At 42.2% G+C, this 18,025-nt stretch overlaps 2 protein-coding genes across 3 annotated transcripts in view; one reads left to right on the top strand and one right to left on the bottom strand.

Moving 5' to 3' along the window:
• Window positions 1-10,472, top strand: part of LOC128299746 (calcium uptake protein 2, mitochondrial) — a 42,038-nt gene extending 31,566 nt beyond the window's left edge. The window contains exons 2-12 of one of the 2 annotated variants that reach the window (XM_053035795.1): window positions 1,841-1,979; window positions 2,373-2,483; window positions 3,956-4,003; window positions 4,076-4,158; window positions 4,853-4,915; window positions 5,664-5,855; window positions 7,528-7,605; window positions 7,668-7,904; window positions 7,967-8,135; window positions 8,204-8,361; window positions 9,430-10,472. In XM_053035795.1, the coding sequence (XP_052891755.1) occupies window positions 1,841-1,979; window positions 2,373-2,483; window positions 3,956-4,003; window positions 4,076-4,158; window positions 4,853-4,915; window positions 5,664-5,855; window positions 7,528-7,605; window positions 7,668-7,904; window positions 7,967-8,135; window positions 8,204-8,361; window positions 9,430-9,501 (1,350 nt within the window). In that variant the 3' untranslated portion in view covers window positions 9,502-10,472. Of the gene's footprint in view, window positions 1-1,840; window positions 1,980-2,372; window positions 2,484-3,955; window positions 4,004-4,075; window positions 4,159-4,852; window positions 4,916-5,663; window positions 5,856-7,527; window positions 7,606-7,667; window positions 7,905-7,966; window positions 8,136-8,203; window positions 9,351-9,429 lie in introns of those variants that run through there. The other variant, XM_053035794.1, reaches the window with a different exon arrangement.
• A 4,157-nt stretch (window positions 10,473-14,629) lies between these two features.
• LOC128299610 (early growth response protein 3) lies at window positions 14,630-17,738 on the bottom strand. The gene is made up of 4 exons (XM_053035616.1): window positions 17,237-17,738; window positions 15,136-16,175; window positions 14,963-15,059; window positions 14,630-14,894 (listed from the first exon to the last, which is right to left on the bottom strand). The coding sequence occupies exons 1-4, from the start codon at window positions 17,502-17,504 to the stop codon at window positions 14,698-14,700; spliced, it is 1,602 nt and encodes a 533-aa protein (XP_052891576.1). The 5' UTR covers window positions 17,505-17,738; the 3' UTR covers window positions 14,630-14,697.
• Window positions 17,739-18,025: the final 287 nt, after the last annotated feature.

The raw sequence follows: 18,025 nt of genomic DNA, 5'->3' as shown, positions 1-18,025 counted from the left end.
GTTCTGGAGCGTGGCGTTGTTACCATAGCACAATAAACCGTGTTACTCTTTCGGTGACCATAGTTTGAGTAGGAGTAGCAATTTAAAGTTTGTTCGTACATTACTCCAAGTTCTCTTCTGTGGAGCAACATTGCTCCAGTATCGTTTTTCTTTTCACAATTTGATTCAGTTCATTAACATGCTGAATCGAAGAAGCCAGATAAATTGTTAAGATATTGTTCAAGTAAGTCACGATATTAAATTTAATCAAAAATTATACAGATTTAATCATTATTTCGATTATTATGTCGATAATATATTTCGTATTTATATTTGTTTAATTCTCTCCTTTTAAATATTTCAAAAATTTAAGTTATCATCAATTGATATCGTGTGGTGACACTATAATAAAGTAAGAATCAAAAAAAGTACATAACTTGGAATAAAAATAGAGAAAATTCTTTAATCAGGTCCTAAGTTTACGCAATCTTCGATCTAAATCTTCGAATCACTGAGAATATTTGCAATCACGAGGTCTACTTGCCACAACTTAAAAACAAAAATCAAGCTATTCCGGTAACTGTTCGGCAATCGTGACGAAAACGGTTACCGACCACCGGCTCACGTGACGTCGTCTAAATGTACATCCGTCGGCATGGCTTCAAAACGCCCATAAAACACTCTCAAGTAGAGTGAGCTGAAAAAATAAATGCACGAAATCAGTGCATCTATCCCCGTGACATTGGTATGACGCCATGTAGGGGCGCGGTGGAAAATAAATGTGTGCAAAAATGCACGTAAGCCAGCCGCGATCGATTGCCGGCAGGGTCCGGAGTGCAGTTGCAGTAGTAGAGCATCGCCGGAATTTACAACGATCGTCGATGGTAGAAACCCTCGGTACGGTGATCAATGGAGGGACGAGAGAGTGGCTAGAATAGATTGCATCCCCGTGCTTCGATCATATGATCGCGATGCAGCCGCAATGCACACATCATATGATGAGCGTTAGTCAGCGTGAGTCAGTAATGTAATGTAATAAGCCGTACATTGAGGGAAACATGCGATGCCCGGAATATCGCAGACGGTGGTGGGTGTTTGCGGTCGGTGAAGATCGTTCAGTCAAGGGCATATTCCGCTCAGAGGGCAACTGTGTACTACAAATTGCTGAATGGCTTTAGTCACGTACGACTTGTCACGTCACCTCGAGGATGCATCTTCAAAAGGAAGCAAACTTATGGACTTCCTGTAACATTTTTGGCACGATCCTTTTTTATACCGTCCAGTGGGAATTTCCCTGATTGATTCACCTGTTAATCATAATCGATGAGCGGCTGAAAAATAAAAAATTGATGATGTTCCAACGATTCCAATGGTTCATTCAGAAAATCCACCAACCACCATCCATCGGTGTTTGACCACGCTTACGTGCGAGGGAATAAACAAATCCTTCTCATTGCACAACCCAATACGAATGTCCCACTGACCTCTCATATCGTATACATTGCGTTTCGATCGGTGGAGAAGAAGCTTATTTGGCCATCGTCTGGCTTGGCGCCATGCATGTTTCACTTCATGCGTACTTTGCGTCTTCCAGAGCGTAAGATTTATTGGCAACCTTGGCCATCAATGCACCTTCCCAAAGAGGCGTTGCGGAGATGTAAACATGTCGAGCGGTCGGGGATTGGCGCCTGTAAACAGATCACTAGGAACGATAGAAACAAATAGAAAACGACAGAAACTGACCACTGCGGCGGTGCAATAAAATTTAAACAAATCACACCACTGCTCTTGAACACATCCATCTGATGAGAAACTCCCCTCCATTTCTAACACTTGCACTGCTCATCTCTCTACTTCACAGGATGAAATTGCGGACAAGGCCATTAAGCTTACGGCTCGCGAACGACGCTTCATCAAGTTTGCCTCGGTCGAGTTCGATGGACAGATTTACATGACACCGCAAGACTTTCTGGAGTCGGTCGTCGAACAGGAACCACGACGTACGTACCACGCATCCACAATCCACTGCCTTTCTCTTTTTTTCAGCAAACCTTCACCGTACCGCCGCGTCTCAGAACTGTGCCGAAAAAGTATTTCCCGGCCATAATAAGCGAAGATTAGACAAGCGAAAATGGGTCCCGCCGAAAAGCGTCGTGAAATGGCCCTCACGCTGCCCCAAAACATGAACCGGTAGGACAACAATCGCCAAATATGCGTGGGTTATTTGCCTATCGGAATGCAGCAGTATCAGAAGGTCGCCCTCGTTCCTGCAACATGAAGTCCTTTTAATTATGGGAACACGTTTCCCGGCACGTTTCCCCACCCGATTTACATTACCGCCTTACCCGCGCGCAACAACTACACACGCTCATCTCTTCTCCTTGCACTTGCAGCGCGGCTCAAAAGGAAGTCATTAACGCATGGCGAGATTCAGCAGCTGAAAGATTACACGCCACCGTTGAAGCACGGTTCGTCGCAGCTTTTCCGCAGCCTTCGCGACAAAGGTAGGTAGACAGCGCCACCGGTCAGCATCACTTGCTGGGCGGCATCTTCGACGCTGGTCGAAGTCGACCACGAACGGTTCGCCCGGGAACGCGTGCGATTAGGCCAGACACCCTTGACGGTGTCGTCAGCGGAAAAGTATCGGAACGCTTTAAGATAATACACGTTCGCTTTCAAGTGGCTAATGTAAACGGGCGGTTTATCGGCAAACTAAATTGTAACAGAGTGGCTTCGAAAGCTGCTGTAGAACGTTTCTTTTGGAGGAAGCTGCCATGAAACGCTCTTTATAATTACGGCTTGGTAATGTTATGTTTCAATATATGCCAATGTTTGTGTTTTGCTTTTGGGTTTTGAAGAGTTTAAACCTTGTTGAGGTTGTGATGGTCGTAGTGTAGAAGACACTTTTGCCCATTGGTACTGTTATTTGTAGTTCTGGGGTTTGTTTCAATGAATAAAAGGAAGACACCATATTCTTTACCACACAAGACGCGATCGCCCCGCGAAAAGGTATCACCGACAGATGAGTTCTTTAACCCCTCCGCACAAGCTAATCGTAAGTGAAACGGGCATCCTGATCAACCAGCCCCAGCATTCACAGGAGCCAACCTGTCACTTCTCCGCGTTGCTTTATCGCGACAAATACGACGATCTCGACACACACAGACCCGTGTCTGCTGGTTCAAGTTCCATCCTGCAAGAATGGATTACCATACTAATCAGAACACTCCAAACACGCGGCAGACGTTTGTCGGAACTCACTTGTTGCGCCATTAGTGGACAGTCCCTCCGAATCCGACCTATAGTTCGTTCCCTTTTTAGGACGCGGATAGATTTTGTCATTCGTTCACGTTCATGCCTGGTTCACGCTCGATAGTGTCGCTAAAATGCTGGATCGTATGCGACCGTTCCCGCGGTCCCGAATGACAAACCGGGTGTTACGGTCTAATTTTGTTTTACAAAAAGCTTTGTCGCTTTATCGTAAACTTTTAAAATAAGCTATCGCAAGCAGAAACATCACCACGAAGCAACAGGTTCGATCGGAGGACCGTTCCACGTTCCGTGGTGCTTCCGAGATAACTTTTGAGGGTTGGGGTTTTGTTTTTGTCTGAGTAACCTGATTGCGGCACTGCTCTTTACTCATCGCATCCCATGTTGAACAATCGGATTACGCATTGGCTATTGCAGAAGTATTAACTTAAACAGGCAGCGAGCGGACGGTAGTTTGTACTCACGAAGATTAACGACGCGATTTGTCTGGGCTACCCCGAGCCGGGCACGAATTTATTTGGTAGCGAAATATATAAATCATTCCCGGTTTGCACGTAAACCACTCCAAAAATTAGTTGCATTTTGGTTTTTAATTCCCAGATATCTTGTTCGTAATAAATTTTTGTAAAGACCCGGTAGAATCTTCCAAATCGCTAATCTCTACTACACTTAATTAATGAACCCGTGTATTCTGTTTTCTTTATAGGCATAATTTCGTACACCGAGTATCTGTTTCTGCTTTCCGTGCTTACAAGTAAGTAAATGCATTGCTTTCCTGTAAACCATCAACACCTATTAAGTTCTTGTGCTTTTCGCATTCTTGTAGAACCTCACTCCGGTTTCCGCATTGCCTTCAACATGTTCGACACGGACGGGAATCAGCGGGTCGACAAGGATGAGTTTCTTGTGGTGAGTGCACTACTATTCTCCAAGAAGAACACAGTCCAATATCATTGCAGCGCCTTTATTAGACGAAACTCTGGTCCAACTGGTGGAGAACGGGAACAAACAACGGAAACAGAATATTCTACGTGAGAAATGTCGTGCAGTGTTTGTAGCTGCTCGAAAAGTGCAATACGTTCTGCTACTTCCCCCTAGATGTCGCTAGTGTATTTTGAAGGTTTTTGAAAATGTTTCTTCATTCGAAATTCCATACCCGAATGATGTTATTTACTGTATCGTTTTCTTCATGTTTTACATCTTCTTTTAATTTATTACTTTCTACTGTTTTCATATTATTATTTAATTCACTCTTTCCGTTCACCTTCCCTTTACTCTACCTCTATGTATGGCACCCGTCGGTTTGCTCGTTCCGTCTATTGTGTTCTCTTTTGTGGTATGAAATCAAACACCAACCGATAATGGTCACCAAACGGTCCGTATGCATCACACTCGTTGCGCACGTTGCCTGTCGCTTCTTGCCCCCGGAACACGTACAAACACACGCTCGCCCGAAATGTATTGCTCCAACTCACATCACCCGCGTCGCGTTTGGGGCGACCAACCCAAAAATCCCGCTCCGTTGTCCTGATGCACCGAACCGAAAAATATACACTCACCCAAACACACAAAACCCCGACTACTGGAACTGGCGGTGGTGCAGATTCGTCAGCTGCTCGGAGGATCGCTGAAGGATCGTGATCTCGATGAGGCCACGCGTCAAGCTGTGAGATTTCTTTGTTATTCTTTAGTACCCTCCTACTGTGGTGAACCTTTCTAATTCCTCATCCCAACTGTTTCCCCTTCAAATGAACAAGCTTACTGTTCAAAAGTTGTGCATAGATTCAAACAAACGTAACGTAGTTGCTTTATGCGTTGTATTAAACAGAGCTCATATTTTGTCATCTGCATTGTTTTCCTCCTATCAGACAAGTGAATGTATTTCTGTGTTTTGTTAACAAAAACCTTTATGTTGTGCTCATTGTCTAAAATTTCAAATCTAAATTATGTACACTATCAAGAACAAGACATGATCAATATCTGGCAATAGTCTAGCAATACATAAACATATCTAAACACTTCCGTTTTCTTTAAACACTCTGATAAAAACTGATCTTCTCTCTTATTTACTAAACACAAGCGTTGGGTGTATAATACAACTGTGTGTTTTACAGCACTTCTAGATTGGCTCCTGTTAATGCAATGAATTTTGTTTCTTTATTTTTTCTTCCACAACTTCTTTTCTTCGCTCTGTTCAATGTTTATGACATGCGGAATAATGCGGAAAATGCGAATGCCATTTTTGCACAAATTTTGTGTATAACAATTTTTCGCTCCTCCTCTCTGTGTCACGTGGACACAACAACAAAACACGACACACCGGCACGATACTGCACATACTACGCATGGTGCTTACACTTATATCACACAACACAATTGTCACTTACACCGAATTCGATCGATCGGCGGTACAGCTGCTGCATCTCGTGTCGACCAGTGCGCAAGCGAGATTTTTACTGAAAAACGATAACGAACGAAAGTCGCAAACTACTGTCGCTGAACAGCGCAAACCGGGTCAAACGTACGCTGCTGGCGGCGCCAGGGATGATGGTGATGAGGGGGAAACAAAAACGCTACCGGTCAAGAAGGGTATCACGGCACGATTAGTAAGTTTTTCGAAAAGTGTTTTTCGTTTTGTTTTTGGTTTTGTTTTCCTCGTTTTGGTTTTCACGCTATGGCGTCTTACACCCGTAATTGGTCATTGTTGGAGTTTTGGTTTTTCTGTTTTGTTTTTCTTTGACGCGATTTACTTTTCCTTTGAATTAACGTTTGCTTCAACTGATGTAGTGTAAAATATTGTATTTATCGTGTATCGTCTATTTGCAATGAAATCCAGGCTAATTATTTAAATTTTGTCACATTTCTTCTAAACAAAATCCCACTAAATTGTTTAATACCGTGTGCCCCCCCTTGTGTACTACTGGAGTGCGTGTGAATACCCTAATGTTGTAACGTGTAAAATAGTTTAGTGTTGGGTGTAGGAATCTAAAGGAATCTTTGAACTGAAAGAATGACTTTGAGTCTTTATTCTGAAGATTCATCGATTCTGAAATCTGAAAAGATCTTCAAAGTTTAACGTATCTTCATTGAATCATGAATACTCAAATATTAAAGAATCTTCAAGGAAGATTTTTTAGGAAGGGTGATTTCACACTTTTTTATATTTGAGGCTTCTGAAGCAAGGATTAAACTTAAGTACTGCTAACATTAAATTGCGCATATCTTCTGATCAATCAATGAGGACTCATGAATCTTTCGAGAGTCGTACCATGATTTGAATGACTCCAACAAGCTAAAGATTCATATGAATGACTCTTCTCAAGTGATTCATTAACCACAACACTAAAAATAGTTCTATAACAACTCAATCTTTTGTACAAAGTTTTCCCCTACTCTAACTGTGCGTCCAAGCGTATATAAATGAAGAGGAGTTTATGTATGAATAATAACTAATCGGGAAGAATTAAACAACTCCCAACAATAACATACTGAGTGTGCATGAGCTGTGTGCATGCTATGAGAGTACGACGAGGTCGGGTATAAATGTTCTGCCATGCTGGAGTTGGCAAGGCAAGATGATCGCGGATAGCAGTTGTCTATGGCGTACCACAACTTTTTGATACAAAGTTATACATCTTTTAAGGATATTATTTCCATTCCCTTTTAAATTCTTTTCTTTCACTTACGCATGATTTATTTCATTTTGTTTTCAAAATTATCCCGTTACTATTCAACATTTTGTTTCGCGTACGATCATGCTACAGTATAAGATTGGTCGATCAATATTTGTCCTCTGTCCGTTCGTCCGATTGTTATATGTTGGTCGTAAAATGTCTGTCCGTTTGTCGCTGTTCCGCTCTTGTTTCCTGTGGTTAATGTTGAACTGCGTAACTGTGTATACCGAACGGCTTCCCAATCTGATCTCCGCTAGTTTGTGTAACATCCGTCGATAATGGTGCCGTCCCTGGGTAATGGTGGAACACAAATTGTACAAAGCAACATCCTTCCTCATCGGTGGAATACGAAACAGTGGGTGTCGTCCATGGCCGGTACTTGTGCTGTAACCCGTGCGTGCTCGTACTCATTTACATCCAAAACCGCAATCCGTAGAAGCTCACAATGTGTATAGTGTTTGGGACTAAAAAGACAACCATTCTCATCCTGCCATGTGCGCCATTTTCCGCGTGCATTTACAACTTGACTAATATAGTGTTCTTCCTTTTTACTTTCATCGCACACCCAAATAACTCTTGCCATGGCGCCAATTACGTTGAGTAGATGGAGAAAATTTTCAGCTTCGCCTGGAAGGGAAAGCGTGGTATTGAAAGCAAGGAAGGCGAAGAACCAGGAGAACATGTAAGTTTAAAATTTTAAAATAGTGCTTCATGAGTAATTGTTAATATGCGTTCCATCGTCAGGATGACTACGTAGACGACGAGCAGGGTCTACAACGGAAGCATAAGGTCGACACAACGCTACAGATACACTTCTTCGGCAAGAAGGGCGATAAAGATCTGCAGTACGATGGGTTCTATAACTTCATGAAGAACCTCCAGACCGAGGTACTCGAGTTGGAATTTTGCGAATTTTCCAAGGGCCACGAGCGCATCTCGGAGGTGGATTTTGCGAAAATCCTGCTCCGCTACACGTATCTGGTAGGTGGTGATCGATCGTATCGTCTTGTCAGCTCCATATCTATTATTGGTGATCATTTTAGGATACCGACGAGTACGACAACTACCTGGACCGTCTGCTGGACCGAGAGGCTAAAGAAAAGGGCGTATCGTTCGATGAGTTCCGACAATTTTGTCAGTTTCTTAACAATCTCGATGATTTCTCGATCGCGATGCGCATGTACACGCTTGCCGATCAACCGATTTCAAAAGGTGATACACACATTAAATGGATACTATTGTTGTATAGAACACCAGTAACACCTGTTCACTCTTTACAGATGAATTTTCGCGTGCAGTTAAAATATGCACCGGCTCCGAACTGAACTCGCACCTGATCGACACCGTGTTTGCGATCTTCGACGAGGACGGTGATGGGCTGCTCTCGTACAAGGAATTTATCGCCATCATGAAGGATCGCGTTCATCGCGGATTCAAAGTAAGTCACTACGAGCACGTCGTCGAAGACTATCTGGATGATATCGAGAAGGGTACGGTCTATGCGGATAACTTTCGGCAGCTGCTCAAAATGCGGTCGCGGGCCTGCCGAAGGTTGCGCCGGTACCTGATCTACTTTTACTATCATCCGGACCATGGGCACAGTGATAGCACGCGCCACTATCGCTAGTTTGTTTTGTTGTTGTTAGTGGCAATCTGTATAGGTTAAGCTTCAATACCCCGCAATATAACGCTCGCGAACGGTGAGTTGTGTTGTGTACATTACGTAGCCCTACCCCTCTAATACGGCTGGTCAGAAGAATGTTTAACCTTATTTTAACAATGATCTGTTTTTGTGTGGCTTAAGATAGATTAGCAACTAGTGCCTTTCGTACTTATGCTTTAATAGCTGTATAAGTGGGTCAAAATTATAGTCCTGTTTATTCGCCTTTTCTTATTCGCGTCTGTGCCTTTGTTATATAGAAGCAACATGTTTATGTTAATAAACCCTACTGCCCAAATTTCGCATCTTTCTGTTACGTTCACATCTCAAAGTCCTTTGTCCCATATCTTCTGTGTGGTATCGTTTGTTTTTATTCCTTTAACATTTAACATCCATATGCATAACATGTGTGTTGTTCAGTGTCGTATAAATGAATCATCGGAAGCATATCCTGGCCAAAAGCATGCACGAACACGAATATTTTGTAGCATTCGAACGATCTATCATTCCATATCACAACGTTACATTGGTTTGTTGTAATTGCATATTCGTGTTCGTATGCACCACACCACACTGCAAAACATCGTAAGTAAATTCTGCTCCTGAAATCGAGGTAAGTTATTTTCTATTTCTATTGTACATAATTCCTTTCCCGCAGTGAATTACTTTAATTTTGTTCTTTCCCTTTCACGTAACATTTCCCATACATGGATGTGTATATAAAATTATTATTAAACAAATGTAAATAAATGTAAAAAGAAACTTCAACACCAATACATTATCCAAACATCGAAAATTTTTTTGAAATTCGAAAAAAACTAATTGCACTTACTTTTCTCATTTTAGTCCAACGTCAAATCGGAAGGATGGGAAGCATTCAAACATTGCCTAAAGCAGGAAATGAAACAAAACGTCTAAAAGATCATGTTGCACAACAACCGACAAACCAACACTAACCGCCTGCGAAACGCGAAGTTTATGCCGAATGCTCTTTCGGTAGACAGCCCTAGTTGAATTCTTTGTATGAACCTGTTAAGCATTTTAAAGTTATTTATTTAGTTAGGTCGCCAATCACCTCCAAAACCTAATCTATAATGTATTTCTTACACTTTAAACTTCCACTCTACGCTTTCGAACAAAGCCGCCCTTTGTAGTGCCATAATGGGCTAAAGGAACAAAACACTACTGTCCGATCTCTTCCCGATTTGTTGTGTCTGTTTTATAGAGGAATATTTATTATCAAAACGAACACATTGTTTAGGAAAGCCGTGTGCACTTGTTACTTAGTAAATGTTGCGCAAAATTTGTTTACCGCTGTTTTGAGATACCCGTTTTGTCTGTTAAGTGCTTCAATGTAAGTCTTTTGAGTGAGGCATTTTGTTGAGGTTATTTCTCTAGTTCAGTACATATCGATGCTTCAAAAGCAGTCACTCGAAATCGATAGCAAAATGCTGACGTTGACTCTTAAGTAATGTTCAAAACATGCATTATAAAGTTAAAATTATTCTTATTATTAAACAAATGTTTGCGTACGTACTTTCTTTCTGCTCTCACGTACATACTTTCTTGCCCTGTGTACACTTGCTGCACTTGCCCGGATAAGTTTTAATACATTAAATTAAAACCAATGTTAAAAACGCGTAGGATAAAACCAAACGCCAAATCGTATATAGTTTCAATGAAAAACAACACAATTTTAACTAGCATACAACGTACGGAAAGTATTATCGAAACCAACCTACACATTATGCATCGGACACAATCGTCTAAAGCAAATTGTTAACAATTTCTTACGAATCCTTCAACACTTAAAACCCCCCTTACGATGGTTGAATGATAAGCACTGTGTTCTGGCAGTTGTGTTGTATTTGAGCGAAAAATAAATCCAAGCACGAAATGAAGAGTTGTGGTGTAGATAGAGTTAGGATACAGCACATCCGAAAAGGAAACGAGGTAATATGTGATATTGAATAGAAACAAAACATCAAACGGGACACACCAAACCGTTAAGAAAAGCACAAATGTATTTTACGTTAGTTTTCATCCTGTCTGTCATTTTGTCTCTTAATCATTGTTCTCATGCACCTTACGAATACGGCGTGTGGGTGTGTGTGTTTTTTTTTGCCATGTGTGTACTGGGTACAATAATATTATATATTTCATAAATTAGTAAAACGTTCCAAATATCATTCCCCCCCTTTCTTTTCTGTTTTGCTTCAGCTGTCTTACACATGGCTTACGCTCTCATATTTCTCTCTATATGTTTTTTTGTGTTGTTCAGTGTGTTGCGGACACTGTTTTAGTATACTCGATCGTCCTCGCGATTCCTTTCGTTTGACGTGTTAAGTTTATTGTTTAATATAACCGGGGCACCACACTGTGATTAAATTCCATTTGCAAAAAGAACCAATACTAAGGGTAGAACGATAGTGTGTGTCGTCTTTAGCTCCTTCTTCTCTTACTGTACGACTGATACAAGTTTGTTTGTGCATCATTACTTTCCATTCGTTAGATCGGTTTAGTACGGAGGGCGTACTTAAGTAGTTTAAAATCCATCCATCCCGTTTGCTTGACACGCGGATGTGTCTGATATTACATGTTAATGCATAAAGAGAGTACATAAAGAACCGTGTGTATATCCGCCGCACGTTGTGTGGATATTTCATTTGATTATTTTGATTTCACTTCCATTTTAGTTCGGTTCTATTTTTTTCGCATGAACCGAAAATGAACAAACATTCGCGCTGCACGGAAAAAGCGCGTTTGAACGGCAAACAAATAAGGGTCGTTTAGTACAGGTTAGCAAAACGTTCTGAGCGATGCGCACACCGTGACTAGAAAACTAGATTTTCCCTTCCCGGTTTTGTCATACCATATCATAATGCATCGTTGCGTGTGTACTATTTAGCGTGTGTTTCCTAACAAGCCACTCAGCCAGGAGAGAGAGAGAAAAAAAGGAGGAATCACTCCACCGCAGGACCAAATTGTAAAAACCTATGTTAGCTTCAGTAGACGCCTATCAAAATATAGTATTAAATATTACACATTAGCAGTATTATATATTATTATCGTTATTGTATATGGTGTGGCTCATACGCGCCCCGCTTGCCGATTGTTTCGTTCGAATAATGCTCGTAAAAAACCGTACTAATAAATAGGCATAAATACGCACCATCCTACGCTACCGCCTTAACGTTAATTTAGTGTATATATTACTAAAGCGCGAAGACGCTACGAAGCATTGCCGATTGATTGATGTTTTCGTGTTTCCATCCACTTTCGAAGTCTTTTGATAAACGTTAATACGTAGCGTTTTTTTTTTGTGTGTGTGCGATCACAGCGCGCACACCCGTTGCTGTACGGTGATAAATTATTGCAAACATAAAGTAAAACAAGTAAAATCACGAGAAAGGAACCATTTTTTTCCAAACGAAGCTTTGCTTGTGGGTAAAAAGTGTTTTACGCTCTCATCTATCTGCTGGCCACCCCCCATCTTAGACAAAAATACTAAACAAGAAAGTAAATGTCTTTTACCTAAATTCTACCAATAACTAGCACAAACGTTTGCATTGCATTATTGCACAGATCTGTGTGGAGGTGTTTTGTTTTGTTGTCTTGTTGCTGCGCTATATGGCAATAGTTTTCATGTTTGCTTTTGCTGAATCACAATCAAGTTAGGTACTACCACCGTGGATTCTCGCGTGATTGGAAACGTACGCTTTGAAGCTGCATTCACTTACAGCACACGATTCCTATTCCGACTCCCTTCCTATAAGACTCGTATCTCGACCTCGAGCACACAATTGTTAAGCCTATATATCTATCTGTACTTGTATCTTTAGTATTATTCTTTAGCATCGTATATACTGTGTTTTCATTATCCTTAGTTAAAAATCATCCACTCGCAATGTACTGCCGTCATCAGTTACTGCATTGCAAGCGCTTAAGCACGCAGTTTTAGGGACCATCTTCTCTTCGCCGCTGACTAGAACTCTACTGTATTGTTCAACATTCAACACGGAAACACTATGTATACCTCTTTTCCAGGACCATCATATCGCTTACACACCACCGCTTTTGCCCTGCTCGCTGAATTCTCGTTAGGGTTGCATTATGTTGCGTACTAGCTGTAGTAAATCTATTGCATTCCACAGTCACTCCACTACCGACTGGCAACAGTGATTAAAATAATTTGCTTGTATCAGGAAAAGGGATTCCTGTCGTTCAGCCTGCCGGACGTACTTGTGAGCCATGAGAGATGTGTGTTTTGTTTTGTATTTAACTTGTTTTCCATTTGTACTTTGGATTCAGATACGACATGACGTGTTGCGGTGTCTGGTTTCTATTACGTTGGTGGAAAGTTTTGACTCACCGGTGGCAACCGGGAGCCTGTTTCTATGTTACATCTGGACTGTTTGCAATGGGCATGTGTGTGTGTTGTTTTAAATTAACTTCCATTTAAGCTGATTTTGCTTTAAATACATTTGGTAACATCACCACAACAGCGGCCCATTCCTACCCAAGTGTAATTTAAACTGTTTTAAGGGAATTGTACGTAACTTGCTTCACTTGTTCCTTTCTCGTACCATTCCGTTCCAGACATTTACTGTTCTTTCCAATACAATCTGGATCAAACTTCTCCCCTCGTTGCATACAGAGTACTCAGAATTGTTAAGGGATGACAATTTTACGGTGTGAAATACGGTTCTGTGTTACTGTGCACACCATATTCCCCTCGTTCGTTTCAATGCACTATTCCCATTCCAATATCGAATACAAAATATATACCCTCAATATATATGTATATATATATATATAGATATAGTTGCCTTTCATTACACATGAATATATACTTATACTCTCTGTTAGCTTCTTTAGCGCGTTTATCATCTGTTAGAAAATAAACAAAATACTGTTCTCCTTTTTAAAGTCTCGTGCGTCCGTCTCAACTTCGATTATCATCTGTATGTTTGTATGCGTTCTCTCCCTGATAGTGTATGCTTTGTCCGCTCTATGCAGCAGCTTTGTTGTACAGTTGCCAATATCCTTTCGTTTTGTTCGTACCACTTGTTGTGTTTCGTCACCCACTCCGCTCTTTACGGTTTCTTTAACAGCAGCTTTTAAACGATTATTTATTATTCCGTCACACACCAAACTACAAAAAATTCTTATGGCTTCGGAGAAAATGAAGATAAAACATCATTCATTCTCCTTACTCGCTTAGTAAAACACCCACACACACACACACACAACATTCAATATGCAAAAAATGCCGCACAATGATTCAAAATTATTGCTGCTTCATTTAGGCTCGAGTTCGACCTGCCGGAACGGTGGTTCTCGTGTTCAGAATTTTTATGTTGCATTATAGAATTCGAAAGCAATTAAACGGTTTGTTTTTGTTCGGCAACCATGTTGTGGGCAGGTGTTGTTTTTATTGCTGCAAAATTAGCAACGTCGATGCCCCATGGAATGCGGAGTTCTTAAACAGTGATAAATGAATCTCAAAAAAAATTGAGTTCGCTTCTGTTGGGATCATGATTCTTGGGTTTGTTTTAAATTTGGAAACTGCTGTCCAGGCTAACACGTGTGTGTGTGAATAGTAACTTGCAGATAGTTTAGTTTTGATTTCACGTAAAATGATCGTGATAGTTAAGCCTTTAACAGTCATATTATTTCAAAATGTTATCTCGTACGATGTGATCAGAAACTTCACATCCGAAAAGATATCGTTTTGAATTAGTTGACCCTATATATTCAAGGTTTCGTGACTTATGGATAAGGTTTGCTAGTGATAATTCCTCAATTGGGTACACGATAGATTGTTAAGCACTGATGTCTAGGGGAGAAGTGTTGGGATATTATAGAAGTGTGATGTAATGCAAATAAACTTATACCGCACTTCAGCAATAGGAGAAGGCTTTGCCGACAATATTTGTATTAGCCTTGATAAATGGTATCTAACCATACAGTGCATATGTAAATAATACACTAGACGAACTCCATAAGATTTCGTTTTGCCATTAAAATGACTATCAGTGCAAAAACATTCCCACGCGTGACGTCGTGTGGACGAGGAACTGACACACCTTACCAAAAGTCCTTGTACGACCCTCAGGAGGCCGTCACCGGTGCACCTTGCATATTGGTGGCCATCAGTGATCCTGCCAGGGTGCTATTGTTTTGGGAAGCGTTAACATTCGTCGAACCGCTGCCACTGCTAGTACCATTCGAAGCGGACATTTCAGACTTTACACGCCGTGCTATGTGCGAACGGGTGTGCTTGCGGAGGTGATCCTTACGGTAGAATCCTAAAATAAGAGACACAAACAGCATTAGAAATAGGAACGTTCGTTGGCAGTGTGCTGTCAACACGCACCTTTACCGCATTCGCCACAAATGTGCTTCTTCTCTCCCGTGTGTATAACGATGTGCAGTGTTAACTGTTCCTTGCGTTTGAAGGATTTCAGACAAATCTACAAATAAATAAAAGAGGATTATTATTAATTGTGTGCTTGCAGCGCGAAAACATCTCACACCGTCACAACTCACACTGCAAATATGTGGACGATCGGGAATGTGCGACAGTTTGTGCCGTGTGAGATGATCCTTGCGCTTCAACGCAGCGTTACAGATGTCGCACACGAAACGACGTTCGACCGCGTGTGAGATTACGTGCTGCTCGATCAAGCCCCGCTCGGGGTACGCCATTTGGCACTCGGGACAGCAAAACAGTGGCGAACCATCGAGTGCCTTCGTTTCCCGTATCTGGCCCGGTTTCGGGCGTGGTTTCTTCTCCTTCGGTGGTTTACGTTTCTTTTGTTTTTTCGTTTTAGTTTTGCCCGTGCCGGTTCCCGTGGCCGGGGTCGATCCGACCGCATCATCCCCATTGGCACCAGTTGCACCGTTTATCGTACTGCTGCTCGAATTGTGCGCATCGGAACTGACCACATTTTGGCCACCGTTTGCCATGGCCAGCGATGTTTGTTGCTGCTGCCCAACGAACCCGTTGTCCGCGTGATGACTAGCGTTTGCAGCGTGTTGTTGCTGCTGATGATGCTGCATCAGGTGTTGGTGGTTGAGGCCAAGGCTTGCAGCGGCTGCACTGACCGCCACATTGCCGAGCGCTAGATTTAGATTCGAACCATTCTTCAGGTTCAGCAAATCCTTCTGCACATTGAAAGCGTTCGTTTCCACACCGATCAAACCGCTGAGCGGCCCGGGTGAGTTGAGTCCAGAACCGGCGACAGACCCACTGTTCGGTTCTTTCTTGATCGTTTCGGAGTACTTCAGGAGGTGTTGTATGGATATTGGTAGCGTGGCCGACAGCAGGTGCGACGAGTAATCGACCGTATTCGATGGGTTGGTTAGCGTTTGCCAGGATTGGTTAACGTTCTGTAGGATCTGTTGGTTGATCATATCGTCACGATCCACCTTCAGCACGTTGCCACCTTTGGTGACCTTCGTCTGGTGATCGTTGCCCATCGAGGCAGTACCGTTGCCGAAGGTGGAGTGATCGTTGGTAGTTTGCTGATTTGCGCCACCGTAAGGATGTGACATGTTTTGCCCGTAAGACATCGGTGTATTGACCACTAAAAGAGATAAAAATAATAATATTTTATTACATTTTAAAAAGCGAACGACAGTTTGCTACTGATCTGGAAACACAACGGACAACGGAATAAGGGGAATACAGTTGGTGACAAAAAAGATCGACCTTGCGTTTTTCAATTCATTTTACTCATGTTTTGATAAACAATTTAATGGATTGGACTGCAATTAATTCAAAGATTACTGTTTCTTGTTTCATTATCTTTTTTGACTTATTTTTCATCCCCAGTCACTCCTTTTAAGACATGATTTGATTCCGTTTGTTCGACCCATCGGGTTTTCTGGTGTTAATTGACGTCGCATCTAAACATCCAATCTCTTTTAACACGTTTCAGCGCCAAATCGAAACAATTTGGCCAGACATTGCTGAAACCTTAAGCTTCTAGGACATGTGTTATAAAAATATTTGATATTTCCGAATGAAGATGTCCCTTCATAAGCTTGTAGCTCACTGTATTTATCCCCCTAGTGCGTATCATTCTATCCCCTCGAAATGTGTGTTGCTTGCCATGCGAGATGCGCATGCATTCGAATCCATTCCAAGCCAGCATAATGCGCGCTATCTCATTCTTGATGTCTCGGTGTTCCGGCTGCCGGCGTTTACATCGGTTGCAACATACTCTTCAGCAAGCAAATCAAACAAGCATAATGCCGTCTCGCGCACACCACACATTCTTCAACTCTCACTTCCCACCAACCCCTTCAATTCTACATGTTGTAAATGTTCCATCATCCCCCTACACATCCGTGTCTTTACAAAAGCACACAATGCAACATGGTGATGTATGGGTTTGTGTCGGTTTAACACTAACACCATCTAACGCCCACTAACACACACACACGCATATGCATCGCCAGCGCTTGCTTGTGTCAAATGGAAAAGAAAATATAGCCTGCTGCTGCTGTTCGTCTGCTTACAATCACCACAACCCCTATTCGTCGATTGTTTTGTCCGTTCCAGATAGCGCCAGATTCAAATAGCAATGCTTTAGATTGGTCTTGTTTATCCCGGAAAGAAGTTTTCCCAAAATGTCAAACTTACTTGAGGTAGTGTTCTGATTGAAATGATTTCCATTCGTAGCACCATGATATCTGTTCAGGTCTTGCTGTTGTCCAATATTGCCACCCGCCGATGACACACCGCTGCCTACCCCATTACCAGTGGCTGCACCCAGCCCAACTCCATTGGCGGCCGTCGTCCCATTTCCGGGAGTGTTTGTGCTAGTAAACGCACCGTCATTGCTGCCAAATTTGGCCGCAAACTGATGGATGCCCGAAAACGGACCACCGAATGCTGAGAAATTCATCATGAATCCAAGCCGTTCCGGGTACAAGCACTTTTCCCTGCTCCGGACCGGATGGACAATCGGTACCGTAACGATATCTGCTCCGTAACAATAGCGCACAGAACTACCACTACACACACGCACACACGCAGCACCACAGCGTAATGGCGTCCATAAAGGACAGGGGGGTGTCTCCAGTAGTAGCAACAAACGCACAAGGTGGCGTTTTTCCCGTAACTGGGTGTTTTATTTCTTCAATGTTGCATTATCCTTTCGCGCGGGTGGAAAACGTCAGGAAATTATTTATCACCAGTTTAATTGCACGCACGCACACTAATGATTATACCTGCTGTCCGACACCCGCCGGTTGTACGTGAAGGACTACTACGTTTTCAGCGTATACCGTCAAGTGGAAAAACCAATGGCAACGGAACAAGATTGTGTGTGACGGCGTTACGCACATCCAAAATAAACCACACAACACACACAAACACTGCACCCGTCTGTTTCGGTAATTTCACACAGCACAAAACCCTGGCGGCGGC

This window comes from Anopheles moucheti, chromosome 2, assembly GCF_943734755.1.
Source record: "Anopheles moucheti chromosome 2, idAnoMoucSN_F20_07, whole genome shotgun sequence".
Classification (NCBI taxonomy): Eukaryota; Metazoa; Arthropoda; class Insecta; order Diptera; family Culicidae; genus Anopheles; species Anopheles moucheti.
Note: the sequence above shows the minus strand (reverse complement) of the source record. Positions and strands in the feature narration are given on the sequence as shown.

Excerpts from the sequence above, each read along its gene's own strand:
- LOC128299610 (XM_053035616.1), bottom strand. The coding sequence starts at position 17,504 with ATGATGAATTTCTCAGCATTCGGTGGTCCGTTTTCGGGCATCCATCAG. Across the intron at positions 15,060-15,135 it reads ATCGTCCACATATTTGCAGT|ATTTGTCTGAAATCCTTCAA; the intron begins GTGAGTTGTGAC and ends ATTTATTTGTAG. Across the intron at positions 14,895-14,962 it reads TTGTGGCGAATGCGGTAAAG|GATTCTACCGTAAGGATCAC; the intron begins GTGCGTGTTGAC and ends CTCTTATTTTAG.